This window comes from Nerophis ophidion, linkage group LG19 (assembly GCF_033978795.1).
Source record: "Nerophis ophidion isolate RoL-2023_Sa linkage group LG19, RoL_Noph_v1.0, whole genome shotgun sequence".
NCBI classification, from domain to species: domain Eukaryota; kingdom Metazoa; phylum Chordata; class Actinopteri; order Syngnathiformes; family Syngnathidae; genus Nerophis; species Nerophis ophidion.
In genome coordinates, this window is record NC_084629.1 from 23,706,526 (window position 1) to 23,725,672 (window position 19,147).

The 19,147-nt window shown below is 38.6% G+C and overlaps 1 protein-coding gene across 3 annotated transcripts; it reads left to right on the forward strand.

Annotated features, from left to right (window-relative positions):
- Positions 1-84: 84 nt before the first annotated feature.
- Positions 85-19,110, forward strand: LOC133538217 (MOB-like protein phocein). Of its 3 annotated transcripts, XM_061879620.1 has the most exons (9): positions 85-243; positions 6,178-6,333; positions 7,761-7,823; positions 13,876-13,976; positions 14,067-14,109; positions 16,133-16,219; positions 16,313-16,392; positions 16,464-16,575; positions 18,275-19,110. In XM_061879620.1, exons 1-9 carry the CDS (start codon positions 241-243, stop codon positions 18,407-18,409), a joined length of 780 nt encoding a protein of 259 aa, XP_061735604.1. In that variant the 5' UTR covers positions 85-240; the 3' UTR covers positions 18,410-19,110. The 3 variants fall into 3 exon arrangements, with proteins under 3 accessions (XP_061735604.1, XP_061735603.1, XP_061735602.1); XM_061879618.1 differs by lacking the exons at positions 85-243; positions 6,178-6,333 and adding an exon at positions 7,102-7,256; XM_061879619.1 differs by lacking the exons at positions 7,761-7,823; positions 13,876-13,976; positions 14,067-14,109; ... (2 more) ...; positions 16,464-16,575; positions 18,275-19,110 and adding exons at positions 6,408-6,497; positions 6,573-6,747.
- The last annotated feature ends 37 nt before the right edge of the window (positions 19,111-19,147 follow it).

The window sequence follows — 19,147 nt, forward strand, 5'->3', positions numbered from 1 at the left end:
CGTTTAAAGTACTGTTAAATGAGATGAATGTATCTGTAAATGACACGGTTGATGTGGCTTTCGCTCGAAACGTTCTGGAATTTCCTCACACTTTGAGGAGGCAAGTGAAGGTCGCACGGCACTGCGCATGTGCGGGAAGCTTCTAGACGTTTCCTCACGTGGAGAGAGAGAGACATTCCCCTTCAGCAGCAAACTCTGCAAGTGACACTTCGTCGACCACCGAACGTCACAAGATAAGTCATGGTAAGATTAAAACAGCTATAATATCATCGTTATTCATATAATAAAGATAACATCTCCTTGTGTCGGAAAACCTCCGAGCTCAAATGCTAGCATGTTTGCCGGCTAGCATTATCAGCTAGCCTAGCAGCATCTGATGCTAGCCTTCCATTCCACACATTGGCAAGGTCATGCAAACTACTTCAAAACTCTACGATTTGTTAAATATTGTTGAGAAACTTGGTGTGTAACTTAGTTGAGATCTTACCTATAAGTAATGTTATCTACGAGCGAGTGAATGAACACCGTATCATTCCATGTGTTAAGGTTTGGGCTTGCCTCAATTGTTTCATTTTTACGAGGTACAGACGATTAAACAAAAACTTCAACATATTTTAACCCCAATGAGTGATATTTCGAGGGAAGTTCAGTTAATTGACTTTGCAAACTGCTCTTCACTAGTGGTAGTCTATAGAGGTGGGTAGGGCTGGGCGATATGGCATTTTTTTAATATCTCGATATTTTTTAGGCCATATCACGATGCACGATATATCTCTCGATATTTTGCCTTAGCCTTGAATTAACACCTGATGCATATAATCACAGCAGTATGATGATTCCATGTGTCTACATTAAAATATTCTTGTTCATACTGCATTTATGTATGCTCATCTTAAATTTTCATGCAGAGAATGAAATCACAACTACTGTATTTCCTTGAAATGCCGCCGAGGCGCTAATTAATTTAAAACCTCTTCTCACTCCTACGCTTACTAAAGGCATGCGGTAAAAGTAAGCATGCGCTAATTATTTTAAAACCTCTTCTCACTCCGGCACTTACCAAAGGTATGCAATAAAAATTTTGAGTGTGATGTAAGTTTGGACCTTAAATCCTACTGAATAGCTCTTAAACTTCTTCCCTTTGTGTGATTTCAAATTACCGGTATTGAAATCAGCCTCCTCCATTTTGAAAATGATGACAGGGGAAGTGTAACCCGTCACGTCACGAGTTTGACCAGGCGGTAATACTAAGCATGTGCAAAATTTTTGGGGAAGCCAGTTTGAACCGGCTGTAATTCAAGGCAGGTGCATACTATATGCCCTGCGGCAATTCAAGGAAATACGGTAAGTCAGTTGACTAAAACTGTATTTATCAAACAGTTATTAGCAGGTGACTTTTCAAACGATGCTACATATGAGTAGTAATGCACCTTCTCTTTCTCTTTACCACTCGCACTGCATCTCTTTCTCTTTACCACTCGCACTGCATCACAGCTAACATTACCCATGCTCCCTCGCTGATCCGCAAGGGCGTATACGTATGTGACGTGTGTAAGAACTTGCGCTCACTGTCTGTGGGAAGAGCCTATAGTGTAATGCCTGCAGCTAAAAGTAACTGCGTGAGAACGTATACTCGAATATCACGATATAGTAATTTTCTATATCGCACAGAGACAAACTCGCGATATATCGCGTACATCGATATATCGCCCAACCCTAGAGGTGTGGGTATCTTTAGGCACCCAACGATTCGATTCAGTATTGATTTTGGATTCAATACGATTCTCTATTCATTACATTGTTGCAATGTAATGGTGATAAACTTTTTCAAAGCCGGTTTCAGGTTAAAAAACTTTGGTTGAATCAATACGGCCTAAAAATATAGTTTTAAAATTGATTCTTGCTGAAGTTTTTTTATTTCTTTTAATTTTACTTATGAAAATTATGTGTCGATGTATAATTGGGTTGAATAAGAATCATGATTCGGATGTAAACTGATTTTTTTGTGTACCACTACAACAGAGGTGTCAAAGTCGCTTTCACTGAGGGCCACATCGCATTTTTATTTGGCCCCAGAGGGCATCTAACAGTGAATACTACTATTACACAATTTTATTAATGCTTTTTATCAGTAGATTTTTTTTAAAACTAAAATGTATAAAAAATATGGTAAGTTGGAATAATTTCACCTCAAAATTTTGTGTGTATTACTGTAAATGGAAAAACAAAACTGCCGTTTTTATGGTAAAAAAAAAAAGGCAGCTCAGTTGCCAGGCTTTTACTGTGAAATTGACATTTGTTTTTTACTGTAAATAATTAGAAAAATTTGGCACCTGAGCTGCCAGTTTTTTTTCTTTTTTTTTTTTTTTACCATAAACCAACAACTGTAAATTTTTCTGTGTATTACTGTAAATGCGAAAACAACACCACAGTTTATTACGGCAAAAAAAGTACAGTTTCTTTTAATTCAGAGGAAAAAACTGTACATTTTTACCATGAAATCCATTGCTACTTTTACATTGGACAATTTAAAGGATACCCCCCGCAACCCCAAAGGGAATAAGCTGTCGAAAATGGATGGATGGAATTTAAAGGATAACTTGCTTTGAAATCATTATTATTAGTATTTATTTCTATTTAAAAATTATTTGAATTAGACCATATTTAAGTAAACATTATTTGCGATTACATGGAGTACATATATTTTTTTCTTCCAAAATAGAAAGAAAGAATACATTTAGTAAGAGAAGTTCCAGTACTTTACTGATGTATATTTTTTCCAGGCTTTCGAGGGCCAAATAAAATGAAGTGGCGGGCCACATCTGGCCACTGTGCCTTGATTTTGACACCTGTGTCCTACATGGTATAATTTGTTATTAAATAAAAACATGTAAGCACCTAATTTACCTCAATGAGTGATATTTTGAGGGAAGTTTAAACTAATTGAACTGCTTAATTAAATTACAAACTGCCCTCACCAGTTTTAATATAATACAAGTACAAAATGACTTGCATATAAAGTTATTTTCATGTTTTCTAGTTAAACGGTAGAAAAGGGGATCATACCCATCTATGCAACTTGAATGCCTGCACTACTACTACAACAGCCTTGACTGCTATTTGTATTATGATAAACTATGTGGCTTTGGTGTGTTTTTGTTTTGTAACAGATAGCAAAAAGAAACTTAGAGAATCGAACCAGGGGTATTTTTTTAGGGTCTTCGTCCTTCACTACAACAAGCAAACAAGTAACTTGTTTATCAAAAATTAAAACTAGCTATGTCGTCACTAAACACACCATTTTTTCAGCGTCCTCGGTGGAATGCCTTTGCATTTTTATTACAGCTACTCCCACAGTCTTTGTCCCGGCAAGCGTCAAACTACACAACCCCCCACCTCACCTCCCTACATCCACCCCCAAACGACCTTGAGTGGAGGTCATTTGAACGTCTGCGGTGACCATTTTTGGTGTTTTTAAGCCTCATTTGCAGCAATGCTCGCTGATGTTATTTATTCAGCTTTATAGTTAAAGACATAATAAAGACAAGCTGACTTTCATTTGTATTCATTTGACTTCACAAAGAGGGTAAACCAAATTTGTCGTGTGTCTTCCTCCAGCTTATCCTGTTAATCATTCCTTCTGGAAAAGTTTATCTTTGACCACTTTCAACCAAAACTGTGCTTGTACTTTTGTGACTGCAACACAATAATTAATATCCAATTTGTTCCGCACTGTAATGACATTGCAGAATATAGTTCAGTTACAAAAACCTTGTGTTGCTGGGGTAATACAAGCTTCAAGCGCCTTAGTGGTTTTAGCTCTCTTACATAGATGAGCTTTTGTGTAAGAATCAGCATTATTCCGTAAGAATTTGGGATTGGTACCGAATTCAGTACTTTTTATAGGCACCGACCAAATTCCATCGGTACTACTTTGGTTCGATTCATGTAAAATCAGACAATGATTTTACATGAATCGATACCTTTGCTGCATGTGACGTCACGTCCGGTTGCAGACTAAACACTGACTCATGTAAACAGCCACTCAGCCAAACTCCCTCAAAGTAGTGTTGCATTTTTCCTCACCAACAAAGCAAGTATGCTTGATAAAAAAAACATTTGAACGTAAAGGAAGGCTCCGCTCTTCCAAAATGCCCTAGCTTGTTGCTAATTTACATCTGATTTGCAATAGAGAGGCTACTATTAGCATTAGCGGTTTTACACAGGGATTTTAACACCTCCAAATTTAATAGTAACATCTACAACTAAGATGAATGTTACAAACAGCTGGTTTGTAATAAGCATAATACTTACAGCATAAACACTTTGTAGGGTGCAACATAACACATTCAGCTTCCTGGAAGATGCTACTTCCTGGTCAGACAACATACCATAGATGGTCTATACATTACAGCCATCTCATGTCTTAGAAGTACAACTGCATGCAAATGAGACCTAAATGTAGTAAGAAAAGAAGTTCTAACAACTGGACAGCACAGTTATCACGATCAGCTCATTCTTAAATGTTACCATCAATCCATTTTCTACCGCTTATACATTTTTCAAAAGGCAAAGACAATATTTATTAACACACACAAGTACCGACAATTGGTACTATTGAGTAACTATTGATTCCCAGGTACCTGGAATTGGTACAGTATCGTTTAAAATGTAAACCGTACAAAGTTATGAGTAAAAAGTTATAATCTTGCGATTAAAAATGTGTGCACTTTTTGAGTGTCATATTTTAGGGAAAATGAAAAATGTAACACCAAAAATACAAGTCATTTTTTTATAATTGTCATTTAACACTAATTAATTTTTAATGTTTTAATAAATTCTACAGTACTGAAGTATTATATTTAAACAAAAGACAAAATGAGAAAGTTTACTTGTTTAAAATAAAATAAACAAGTAGTATTATGAGTCTATTGTTTACAGGAACGTAATTAAACTAGTAAAAGAAAAAGCTTAAACTTGACAAGAAGATTACATTTTTGCAGTCATTAATTGTATGACAACAGAGTACAAATAGAAAATGAATAAATGATTGTTTTTGCAAAATAGTTACTAAAAATTCATAGAATAATGACATTTTTGTCATTTTAGAGTAACTAGGTTCCAATATTTATGAGGACGAACTCTCCAGCAGTCCTTCTCAAGTAGTAGGGCGGTACGATGCCATCGGGGAACATGCTTTTTTTGCCGTGGCAGAATACGATGAAGTATGTGTAGCACTTTGCTTCACTGTAACCACGGTGGGTGACGAGTAAAGACCATTGTGTTTCCTTTCTTGTTGTTAAGCTTACAGTGTAATGCAGAGGTATAGTTATAACAATTTTGTAGACAAATAATTCTATTTATAGTCTCGGTGGAGACTAAATATAATTAAAAAACAGGAATATTGAAATAATAAATTCATACTTATGAGGAATAAAGTTTTCATTTTTGCAAGAATATATTCAAAGTATGTAAATTAAATTTGAATGAAAATATAAATTAACCATATTATAATGTTGCAGTAAAAAAAGTTATAAGAAAAAGTGTGCTCTTACAGGACTGACATTTTATCTGTAGAATAAGTTTATGAGAGATTAGAAATAGTACATGGATAAATTACCATTTCTCCAAGTGAAATTAAAATAGGCGAGGCAGATTTTAAGATGCACAAACCATGAAATACTAATTATACGAAGTGACACGTTGTTATTTTCCATGAATTAAATTGTAATATTTAGTATAGTAGAACCTCCAGTAATCAAGGGATAATTTGAGGAAAAAGGCAAAAAAATTGTACTTATAGAATAACAAACATGTATTATTATGAGTTATTGTTTTTACAGGAACAAAGTTAAACTTGTGAAAGAAAAAGCTTAAACTCGATCAGAATAAGAATACATTTTTACAGAAAGTGGTATGAGAACAGAGTAGAAATAGATGAGCTCATTTATAATGTCATTTTCAATTATTAAAATGATTGACATGACAAGCGGTGGGACATGGATGGATGTTTTTATATTCCCACTGCTATTGTATTGACTTACATAAATGCAACAAAAGGGAGTAAAATACAAGGTGGACAGTGGCCCCTAGTGGTCAAACTTTGTTACTATGGTCGTATTGTTTGTTTCCTATTTATATTGTTAGTTTATTACTGATTTGTATTTTTTTTCCCAGGCCTTCAGAAAGTTCCTGCCGCTGTTCGACCGCGTGCTGGTGGAGCGTCTCACCGCCGAGACGGTGACCAAGGGTGGCATCATGCTGCCAGAGAAGTCCCAGGGCAAAGTGCTGCAGGCCACAGTGGTGGCTGTCGGACCCGGTTCTGTCAATCAGGTCAGAACGCCACTCTGGGTCTTGTCTGCGTCAGCTGTGGTTAGGAATACAAATATATATATATTTTCTTTCAGAAAGGACACGTAGTGCCAAACAGCGTGAAGGTTGGAGAGAAGGTTCTCCTACCAGAATACGGTGGGACTAAAGTCAATCTGGATGATAAGGTATATAATGCACCTCTTTCTTGTTTTTTCAAAATGTCTGCTTCAATACTTGATCATCTTGTTCCACCCATATAGGACTACTTCCTGTTCCGTGATGGTGACATCCTGGGTAAATATGTGGAATAAGTCAAGATATGGAAAAAAGTCATCCCCTCCCACCTCGAGAGAAGAAATCATGTTTTTTTTATGTTGTATCAACTGTAAATAATTCTAACCACATTTTGTTACAATAATAAAAGACTGTCATTGATGTTTGCCTCCATGTATGATGCCTTTCCTTATCTTTATTTGTGTTATTTCACTTTCAAAACAAGCAACTTAAGCTGCAGAATGTGTTGAGACAAAGATGATGTAATAGCAAAAAACATTGGAAAAAGTTCTGACTTGACAGTTTTCAAATAAGCAAACAGCATAGGTCTATAACCCAAGTCATATTTTTTCAATATTTAAAACAAAAAAAGATACATTAGCTTGAATGATGACATTTCAAGTAGTAGTAAAAGTAGTCCAGTTAATGTGTTGTAATTCACAGGTAGATTAAGCTCGCCAAAATAGGTAATATTTACAAGTGACGTAATCTTACGGCAAATAATGAAAAAACAGTGCCGTGACGTCATTTCGATGCCATATCTTCAGTGTCGGTGTTGTGAAGTTCTGGTACAACACCGCGGCTGGCCTACATCCGGGTATTTGGTCGAGATGGTCATGGCGGAGGGGACTGCAGTTCTCAGGAGGAATCGGCCTGGAACCAAGGCGAAGGTACGTTTCGGGCCGCCACTAAGGAGTAAATATGGCTTAAAACGAACAACCGACTCAATGTGCTTCATAACTGCTCGACTGGAGTTGTTTTACCGCCTGTCTTTGGTGGAATTTGTCGGTCACGGACTTCGATGCAAGGGAGGGCCCCGAGCTCGCCAAGCTTAGCATTGGCTCCGTCTACTTGCTGGAGTTACTCCACGTCTATAACATCCAACGATTATAACATGTTGTAAGTTAAACTAGAATAATTCGTAGACAAACGTTGTTGTTGTTGTTTTACCGACATAAAACCCCGCCTGTGTGTGTTAGTTCTGCAGGAAGCAGTCCTAGCCCATTAGCTAGCTTCACGCTAGCTTGGTAGTCGTGAGTCATGGTCGAACGTAAAGACAACATTTATCAGTAAACCCATTTCAATATCTACATCGCTCATTGCTTCAGTTTCACATTTGTCAGCATTTATTTTTTATTTTGGGATTCAAACACGCCATTTTCCCCCGTGTGTAGGACTTCTACAACTGGCCGGATGAGTCATTCGAAGAGATGGACAGCACCCTGGCTGTTCAACAGGTGTGTATGCATATAGACCACTGGTTCTTAACCTAGTTGCAGGTACCGAACCCCACCAGTTTCATTTGTGCATTCAACGAACCCTCCTTTTTTTTTTTTTTTTTCAAATTCAAGACAAAGTTATATGTTTTTGTTAACACTTTAGTATGGGGAACATATTCAAAGTAGCAAAAACTTAATTTAGAGTTTTTGGGACACTCGGGGAACATATTTAAAGTGATAAAGACTTAATTTGGAGTTATTTGGTTAGGGTTATAATAAGCCCATGCCAAATAAGGCATTAATAAGTACTTAATAATGACTAGTTAAGAGCCAATATGTTACTAATTTGCATGTTATTAAGCAACTATTTAATGGTGAATATGTTCTCCATACTAAGGTGTTACCATGTTTTTTTTTACTGGTGCACAAAATGAACCGTGCATGAAAATCACCTTGTTCAAAGAACAAAACCAACACAGTGCATGAACTCACAAAAAATTACACACCTGCAAATCAGTCGGATTTCTGCTGTTGCCGTATCCGTAATACGCCGATATGGAGAAGTTTTTATTTACACGATGAGTCGGGTGTGTTCTGACCTCCGCCGAACCCTTGTTCCTGACTAACCGAACCTCTAGGGTTCGATCGAACCCAGGTTAAGAACCACTGATAAAGATGTATGTGTCTATGTGCGGACATGCCACACTTTTCCACAACCACTTCTAAAGTGTGTTTATATTGGACACAAAAAAAAAGGTTGGCCAACGACGTATATTTTTCTTTTTTGGTTTTGTATATGCATTCACATTTACCATAAATTGACTTACATGGACCCCGACTTAAAGGCCTACTGAAACCCACTACTACCGACCACGCAGTCTGATAGTTTATATATCAATGATGAATAGGGTTGTGTATCGTTTGAATTTGAACGATTCAGATTCTGATTCTTTGTTTCAATTCCGATTCCTGACGATTCTCAATTCCGATTCCTCTTGTACCATGTGTTTGACAGGTAGTCCCTGGAAGGTGGTATGTATTTTGGGTTGAAAGTTTTCACCATATCCCTGCAAACATAAACAAACATTTAATGTTGCTGTTACTGTTTAGCCCAGTATCAATTACCTTAGCTCTAACGTTATTGCTTAACTAACCTAAATGTTGGAGAGTCCACCTCTGAAAAGGGATGCAGTCTTTTGACTATGTGTGCAGTGACCTTTCTGTGGCACTCTTCCGTCTGTGGCACAGACATCTTCCCCATTGCCGCTACGGTGAACGGAGTATGCTGAGCACATCGCGGAGCCTGGCTAGCAGGTTGTAAATTGTATATGAAAAAATACGCGGGCTAAATTGTTAGCTGCCTCAACATTGGCGCAAAACACATTATTTATTGCATATATATTGTTTTACTTACCGGATTCGGACTGCAGTGCCATCACCGAGGTGCCAGAGGAAGAGGCAGAGGAGGACGGTCGGCGCAGCGCGTCGAAGACGGGACACGCATTTATTTGTACTCCGTGAACTTGGAGGTGCTTCATCATGTTCGACGTGCACCCTCCTAAGCACGAAACAGTCCTGTCGCACGTGTTACATTTCGCCAATATTTGATTTTTTTTAGTGAAATAAAGCCACACTTTCGACCGCCTACGCCCACTATCCATGCTTGACTGACTCGCTCGGGTACATAGGCTCGGCTATGCTTACACTTCCGGCGGTGGGCGCTTCTTCGTTGGTGTTCAGCGGCTTCTTCTTCCGGTCGGCGGACCTATTCTTTTTTTCCGGTCGGCGGACTGGGTATCGAAACTAGGAATCGAAATTTAAACTTAGGAAAGTTAGTCCCGGCTCCAATCGATACCCGATACTCAATACCCAACCATAATGATGAAATATTAACATTGCAACACATGCCAATACGGCCTTTTTAGTTTACTAAATTGCAATTTTAGATTTCCCGCAAAGTGTCCTGTTGAAAACGTCGCGGAATGCTGACGTGTACGTGTGACGTCACGGACTTTTAGGAAATATTAGCGCTGCGCACACACACAGATAAAATTCGTCTGCTTTAACCGCATAATTACACAGAATTTTGGACATCTGTGTTGCTGAATCTTTTGCAATTTGTGAATTTAATAATGGAGAAGTCATAGTAGAACGATGGAGTTGGGAAGCTTTAGCCTTTAGCCAAACAAACACACGGTGATTCCTTGTTTAAAATTCCCGGAGGTGAAACTTTACTATGGATCAGAGCGTTCAAGCCGTCATGGATCCCGACCACTTGTCAACCAGCAGTTTTCGATGAGAAAATTGTGGTAAAAAGTCGCCGCTTACCGGAGATCAGCTGAGTTTGTGCCGTCCGTACAGCTGCCGTCGACTTCCATCAGACACCCGTGGATACACCCTTCCAACTATCAGGTACTATTAAACTCACTAAAACACTAGCAACACAATAGAAAGATAAGAGATTTCCCAGAATTATCTTAGTAAATGTCTAAAAACATCTGAATCCATCCCAATGCAATCGCCTTTTTTTTTTTTTTACTTGATTCTATTTTTATTTTTTTATTTTTTTTCTAGTCCGTCGCTATCAATATCCTCAAACACGATCTTTCATCCTCACTCAAATTAATGGGGAAATTGTCGTTTTCTCGGTCCGAATAGCTCTTTTTGTTGGAGGCTCCCATTAAAAACAATGTGAGGATGTGAGGAGCCCTCAACAGGTGACGTCATTGTCTGCGACTTCCGGTGAAGGCAGGGCTTTCCTGTTAGCAACCAAAAGTTGCGAACTTTATCGTCGATGTTCTCTACTAAATAATTTCAGCAAAAATATGGCAATATCGTGAAATGATCAAGTATGACACAGAATGGACCTGCTATCCCCGTTTAAATAAGAAAATCTCATTTCAGTAGGCCTTTAAACAAGTTGAAAAACTTATTGCGGTGTTACCATTTACTGGTCAATTGTACAGAATATGTACTGTACTGTACAATCTACTAATAAAAGTATCAATCAATCAAAAACTAGTTACGAGACATAATTTCTGTAAAACACTCACATTGTGCTGTGAATCGGTGATAACACTTTTGGAGCAGGGAGACCTCATTTCTGTCACAACTCTGATAGAAGAGTGCATGTGACGCTGAAGACGTCTACGCAGTCCACCAATGTTTTTTTTGTATGGATCAAAATACTGGACCACAACAGTCATGCCAACATTTACACTTTCAGTACACGTTTTGACCCTTAAAAACATTAAAGTACCAATGATTGCCACACTAGTTGTGGTGAAATTTGTCCTCTGCATTAGACCCATCCCTTTGATACCCACTGGGAGGTTAGGGGGCCAGTGGTGCCACGCCCGGGAGTCATTTTTGGTGATTTAAACCCCCATTCCAACATTTTGAAGCTGAGTTCCAAGCAGGGAAGTAATGGGTCCCATTTTTATAGTCTTTGGTATGACTCGGCTGGGGTTTGAACTAGGGCTGGGCGATATTGGCTTTTAATAATATCGCAATATTTTTATGCCATATCGCGATACACGATATATACCTCGATATTTTTCCTTAGCCTTAAATGAACACTTGATGCATATAATCACAGCAGTAGGATGATTCTATGTGTCTAAATTAAAACATTCTTCTTCATACTACATTACTATATGCTACTTTTAAACTTTCATGCAGTGACGGAACTCACAACTAAGTCAATTGTGTTTATTAAATACTCTTCATTGTCTTGCGGGTGAATTTTTAAATGAAAGAACAAATTAGTAGTGCTGTTACCTTTTGTAGTAACACTTCTGCTGCATACTTTGTATATTGCTGTTGTCTGCGTAATATCTTCCCGCTTGAAGTCAAACCACCGCCAGAAGATGGACCCCCTGCTGTTTTTTGGGGCATTAATTGTTCCTCCTCCATTTGTGATCAGTTTCGCACCTCGTCTCTCTTGTAATATCACTCGCTCCGCTCCGCTCTGTTTGCGCCACCTGCCTCAGCTAATGTTAGCCATGCTGCTACCTCTCTGCTCGGCGAGAGCGTATGACGCTACACGCGCGACGGTATGTGATGTATGTAAGAAGGTGGGTTTGTTTTGCGTCTCTGTGAGAAGGAGAGACGAGAAGGAGTGAGAAACGCCTGTAATGTAGTGCCCGCAGCTAAAAGCAACTGCGTGAGAACGTATACTCGAATATCACGATATAGTCGTTTTCTATATCGCACGGAGACAAACCTGCGGTATATGGTTTATATCGATATATCCCCAAGCTCTATATCGATATAAGCGATATATCGCATGTGTCTCTAGAAAATGACTATATCGTGATATTCGAGTATACGTTCTCACACAGTTGCCTTTAGCTGTGGGCATTACACTACAGGCTCTCCCCACTCCTTCTTGTGTCTCCTTCTCACAGACAGTAAGCACACCTTCTTACATACGTCACATACTGTCACGTCATACTTCACATACGTATACGCCCTCGCGGAGCAGAGAGGTAGCAGCATAGTTAAAGTTAGCTGTGATACTAGCGAAGCCGTGTGAGTGGTAATACAAGAGAAATAAGGTGCGGAGCTGGTAACAAATGAAGGAAGAATTAATTCCCAAGAAAAACAGCAGGGGGTCCGTCGTCTGGCTGTGGTTCGGCTTCAAGCGGGAAGATGTCGAAGAGACAACTTTAATTTGTCAAGTGTGGGCACAAGTGTTGCTACCAAAAGTAGCATCACTGCTGATTTGTAGCATCATTTGAAAAGTCACCTGCTAATAACTGTTTAATAAATACAGTTTTGGTCAATTGACTTAGTTGTGATTTCCTTCTCTGCATGAAAGTTTAAAATGAGTATATATTAATAAAGTTAAAGTCCCAATGATTGTCACACACACACTAAGTGTGGCAAAATTATTTTCTGCATTCGACCCATCGTCCTTGATTACCCCCTGGGAATCATTTTTGGTGATTTAACCGCCAATTCCAACCTTTTGAAGCTGAGTGCCAAGCAGGGAGGTCATAGGTACCATTTCTATAGTCTTTGGTATGACTCAGCCGGGATTTGAACTCACGACCTACCGATCTCAGGGCGGACACTCTAACCACTAGGCCACTAATGCAGTATGAATAAGAATGTTTTAATGTAGACACATAGAATCATCATACTGCTGTGGTTATATGTATCAAGTGTTCACTCAAGGCTAAGGCAAAATATGGAGATATATAACGTATATCGCGATAGGGCCCCAAAATATCGAGATATTAAAAAAAGGTCATATCGCCCAGTTGTTGTTTGAACTCACAACCTACCGATCTCAGGGCTGACCTCTAACCACTAGGCCACTGAAGAGTAGTAAAAAAAAAAGAAGCTGCCTGCTTTTTATAAAAGCAGGCAGCAGCTGACACATTCTCATACTTTCTGTAACATCCAGGCAGAAATGAAGTCAGCCAGCTTGAAAAATGTCTCACCCATAAACTTTGTGAAAGAGTCCAGAATTATTTTTATTTAAATGTAGGCAATATTTCAACGTTTCTCACAAGGCAACCTTACAATGTAATAAAAATATTTATTACATTCTCACGAGGCAACCTTACAATGTAATAAATTATAAAATGGTGTAATAAAATAGTAGATAGCAAGTTATTGTGATGTGGAGAAATCCCATATTTTTACCAATTTTCCCAGAAGATTTCTCATATTTTAAAATACAAATCTTGATGCTCCTCTTAAACACACGCAATTAAAGTTTTTGTGAAATCACCTTTTGGTTTTTGCTGCTAAATTAACCACAACATTACGTCGCTACTGGTTACGATTTTTCCTTAAAAATAATTTTAAAAACGACTTGTCCAGCTCTTTACTGACATGTTCTATTCATGTTTAAAAAACCTTTACTGCAAATGAAATAAAGGCTCCAAATTGATTACTAACAATTGGTATTGGCCCTGAAAAAACATATGTGTCGATCTCCTGTTATGATAGGTTTAATAATGACGGGCTGCCCTTGTTTGTTTTATTGTCACCAAAACATCTTGGCGTGAACAAGCTCTGCTTTAACAAGGCTGGATGTGCACCTATTGTCTTACAGTACATACAGCAGAACATCCGCTCAGATTGCTCCAACATAGACAAAATCCTGGAGCCCCCGGAGGGTCAGGATGAGGGCGTGTGGAAGTATGAGCACCTCAGGTATGAAAATGTGCGGCTGCAGTTTTCATTTGCCTACTTAAGAGGGTTTTTTTTTTTGTGTTGTCTGATTTGTGTTCTGTCGATTTGTAGACAATTTTGCTTGGAGCTCAACGGACTAGCGGTCAAACTGCAGGTAGGTGCACCCTCTACTGGCCAGCTTGGTGCCAAGTAGTGACAAATTGTACTTCCAGACAAAATTGTTCTGCTTAATAAATAAATACCTGGCGTGGAAACAGCAGTTCAGAAAACCCAATTGGAGAATCCCATGTCATATTTTCACCCAGGACTGCGATCCAGTGGATTTTTACTTGGGTTATAGCTATTGGCTGTTCCAGATCACATGTGTAGAGACAAGAATAACCTTGTGAGAGATAAAGTGAGCAAAAACAAAAAAGATATGTTTAGAACTACAATTGAACTTTGTTTCACTTTTTTTATATGTGATTTTTGAGAGGAAGGAGGGCCCCACAGCAGCACCCACGGCTCCTTGAAAAGAGCGATACAGGTCTTCCTGTCAGTCTTCAAAACCACTAGAAAATTAGCAAGATTTGTCACTATTCACTTCTTTTAAAAGTCTTTAGAAATGTGTAAAGTAATTAAGGAATTTGGTGACAAACCCATAAAGTTGATCCTTCCTGCTACATCTTCTTATTCTCTGGCAGGCCAAGTCGGTGCGCATGAGCTCTGTTAAGATGTTGGCTAAGAAGTTACAATGCAAACCGTCAGCATCAAAGGGTAGCTCCAAATCTATTTGTGCAGCACACCACAAATATAAGAATGTACATGAGGGCAATACAGAATAAGCCATGTTCGGTGGTAGGGCTGGGCGATATGGCAAAAACCGTATCACTATATAACAGTTTTTCATTGTTCGATATCGATAATTATTGATATTTTTTTATGACCTCTGGAAAATTAGTACCAGAAAAAAAATACATTGAAGAAAAAAAAAAAAAAAATGTAACCTTCCGCTAATTATAATTCCCTCAGTTATAAAGGCAGAAAGGAAAGGAAATGTCAACACAAGCATGAAAAAAACTCAATTCAAACAAAATTGTAAAATCACATTCAACAATAAATACTTAAAACGAAGGTGCACAAAAAACAAATATGTAAGAAATTATTAAAGTGTAGCAAATAAGTGCAAAGTGTGGAAATGTTAACATAGAGAAAATAACTATTTTCTGCAGGTTTATTGCCAGGAAGTTACAGCTGTGCTCTAAAGGCTGAGCACGGTAAGGTAGTGTGGTATTACCGGTCTTGGTGGGGACGGGCGCCTTGCATAATTTAGAAATCACATTGGTCTGACTACGGTCCGTTTAAAAAAAAAAAAATGAAAACTGCCATACTGTCCAGGTGACATTTCCTGTTTTATCCACAAATTTCTTAATTTTAACTTTCTTTTCTCTCCCCATTTGAGACAACAAGTTGGTGCAACCCAACCTGATATTTGATACTTTCACCTGATTTGCTGTTGGCGTGTCCCTCTGATCAGTGATTACTTCCTATGTTGCTTGGTTACTAGAGAGCGAGTGCAAAACATTTCATCCAACGCATTTTTTATTAATATTATGTGTCTTATCACGATGTATATTGATATTGTTTTACCGCACATCCCTGTTTCGTTTCTGATAAAATGAAAAAAACGTCTCATGTAATATATAGGATTATATAGATAATGAAATTATGGACTATAGTTTTCTTGGATTATTTTTTTTTAAGTATTTGAGTGTCCAGCATGATTTATGGGAAATTAAAATATGTGTTGGATAATGAGTTTACCTAATAATTTTAGGATTTAAATAAACAAATATTTACAATAAAAACTTGTGGAGGGAAATTTTTAAAAAGTACATGTGTCTTCCTATTTTATGTAAAAAATACATAACAGGTGTGTCAAAAGGGCGTTGCGATGCATACCTCCACCTGCTGTACGGAGTTGTAACAATAATCTACTTTCACAGACAGTCCCATTATAATGTGTTTATGACAGAATGTGAAACGGTAGTGCCAAATACATTTGTGGGGTCCGGAACTACAAAAAAATAATGTATAGGAAGTGCTGTTATTAAAGATAAGATTCAACAAAATAACAGACAGAGCTTTATTTATCTTCATAGTCAAGGACATTTAGTCAGTTGTTCCCTTGCACGCAGAGCGAGTGCCATCCAGACACCTGCACCCAGATGACAGCCACCGAGCAGTGGATCTTCCTATGCGCTGCCCACAAGACCCCTAAAGAGGCAAGTCCAAGGCGTAGTCTTCCCGGACACGACTCCTTTTCCCAATGTCTGTCCCCTGCTCAGCGTTGATTGTGATTTTGTTTTCATTGACAGTGCCCCGCCATCGACTACACCAGGCACACGCTGGACGGAGCTGCCTGCCTTCTCAATAGCAACAAATACTTCCCCAGCAGGTTAGTTGCGTCCTTAACGTCACTTCTTCACACAACAGCAGCACGTTTCAGCGTTTTATCGTCGCCGGCAGGGTGAGCATCAAGGAGTCGTCAGTGGGCAAGCTGGGCTCGGTGTGTCGTCGCATCTACAGGATATTCTCCCACGCCTACTTCCACCACCGCCAGATATTCGACAAGTATGAGGTGCGTACGCTCCCAAAATGGCCGTTGACAGCGCCTTTGTATGCTTTGGTACATCACATGTTTACTCATGCACAATTAAACATGTCGGAAACATGGTAGGCAGAAGCGGACCCTATTCAATCTATGTTTCTGGGTTGTGTACCAGTGTAGCTGTTTTTACTCAAGGGAAAGAAAATGTGTTTGTTAGTACAGTTAGAGCTGGAGAGGAACTCAATGGAGGGGCCCCAATATAAATGTTTCACTTTCATGTGGCCGGTACAGATATTGATGCAGGACGATATCAGCAGGAATCATACATACTGTATTTTCTATAATTTTGTAGCGTGGAATGTTAGAAATGGTTTAATCAAGTGAAATTGGTCAAACAGAGAGCTATTGTAGGTTTGAAAACGCTAACTTGTTCATTATTAACCGTCTGGAATGGACTTCTACTGTCATTGGAGTGAAATAGAGTGGTAATTGTCTATACTGAGAGGCCACAATAATTCATTAAGTCAAGATCATGAGGCAGTTGGTTGAATGATGCGGACACGTTTGATACTGGATATTTTCTAATGGCCTCGGACACTTTGAATGTGTAAGTAATATACAATACGACTGGACGATTATTGGAAAATTAATAATCACAATTATTTTGATTATTAAAATCACAATTATTAGCACGATTGTTCACTAGTATTTATTTTACCACCAAAATTCAACTTTGAATATATTTTGAATGATCCTGATATAAATCAGTAACAAATGAGCAAGTACAAAAATCATCACACATTTTTTTTCCATTTTTAAAGTTTTTTTAAATTCCGCTTTTTACCTTTTAGACTTATTTTGCCACCATAGAGTGTGTGCTTATTGTAGTGTAATAACATTTTGTTAATTAAATGTAAAATCTTCACATTCCTAGATGCACTACATCTTTGGACAGTTTTGACCAGTATTTTAAGTCATTGACACATTTTGTTAATGTATCAATAGGTGTTTTAAGTGTTTAAAGTACTTTTTGAAACCCTGATTTTGTGAGCACAGTCAGACTTTATGTCGAGCACAGCACTGCTTTTGTGAAGGGGAAGAGTGTGCTGCTGGTCTGAGCTATAAACTGACTAATTGAGGCAGTTAAAAAAAAAGAAAAAAATGAAAATCAGAACCTCTCAAGTTGCGACTGCTGTTTGTACATGGATCTTACATCGATGATGTCGTTCACAATAACACAAGCAGATGAAATGTGTTGTATGTGTACAGAGTCTTCTAAATAGCTCTGCTTTGTAGTTCAGCCGCTGTTTCAAGTGGGTGTCGCCACATTGTTTAGTTCAGGGCGAAGAGGAAATGTTTACCTTTTTTAAATGACTTCCATATTGGATGGGTACACCCCTATTATTGTTCAGTGACAATTACAGTGGCTATGTAAAAAAGTGGATGGAATTAATAATATTGCTTCTTAGAGACAGACTCTCGGAGACTGGCATAGACAAACACAGCTCATGAGCATTAAAGTTACGGACACCCAAATGGTGTTTACTAAAAAACACTTTGAAACTTTCTAAATTCTAGCATCAATGCTAACACTTCCAATACACTTTTGTTGGACCTCCGAGAAGTATTTAAAATGTAAAAAAAAAAATCAATGATGTGACATTAAACAAGAGCGTGAGGAAAGAGACGGAGCGTCATGATGATGTGTTTCTCTCATGTGTGTGGACAGAATGAAACATTCCTGTGTCACCGCTTCACGCGCTTCGTGATGAAATACAACCTGATGTCCAAGGACAACCTGATCGTGCCCATCCTGGAAGAGGAGGTGCAGAACACATCGTCGGCTGGTGAGAGCGAGGCCTGAAGCTCACCGGTAAAAAGCAAACAAGAAGGGAGACAGGAGAAAGAAACGCGCACACACACACACCCACACACACTACTGTACAGTGTACTAAGACTCCTGCCTGGTTACTTGCTACCATAGTCACCTGTGTCTAACCTGCAGGAACCGTTAATGTACCTTCCTTGTTGGCCACGCTGTCACACGTCTTCTTTAGGGCACACTTCATATTTTCAGCAGCTGGATTTGCATAAACAAAACAAAAGTAATCAGTGAAGGATGTAGTTGACACGCACCTGACCGCCATGTAAATAATCCCCAATCATCACCTCTCTGCTAGCTCTCCTTTTCTGACGGTGCTTCTTCACTCTTTTTCTACGTCTGCTTCGGTTTGCATCGTCTCGTTTGAAGGGGAAGCTTCTTTTTGGCTGTCCCGCTACGTTGATCAATCAATAAATGAGTTTATGTATGATTGCTAGGGAAAGACAAAAGTAGGCGTGTCTGTGTGCTATAGAACAACTTGTAGTTTACTCCCAAGCGGAATATTCTTCGTGTTCATAGACCAATGTCTCACACCGCCTTCCGTCAGTCGGCGGCCTCCCTTGCGTTAACTTATTTTGTTAATCCAACCCACCTTTTTTTTGGTTTTTAAATGGACTAAAAAATAATTTTGTTACTGTCGACTTTATCATGATGTCTGTTAATAAAATACTTATTATTCTGGACCTGGCCTGGGAACATTAATTGGCGTGAAAGGACAAA

What these genes read in the sequence shown, in the direction of transcription:
- LOC133538217 (XM_061879620.1), top strand. An exon ending in GCACCCTGGCTGTTCAACAG is followed by an intron (nt 7,824 to 13,875) that starts GTGTGTATGCAT and finishes ATTGTCTTACAG; the next exon opens with TACATACAGCAGAACATCCG. An exon ending in GACTAGCGGTCAAACTGCAG is followed by an intron (nt 14,110 to 16,132) that starts GTAGGTGCACCC and finishes CCTTGCACGCAG; the next exon opens with AGCGAGTGCCATCCAGACAC.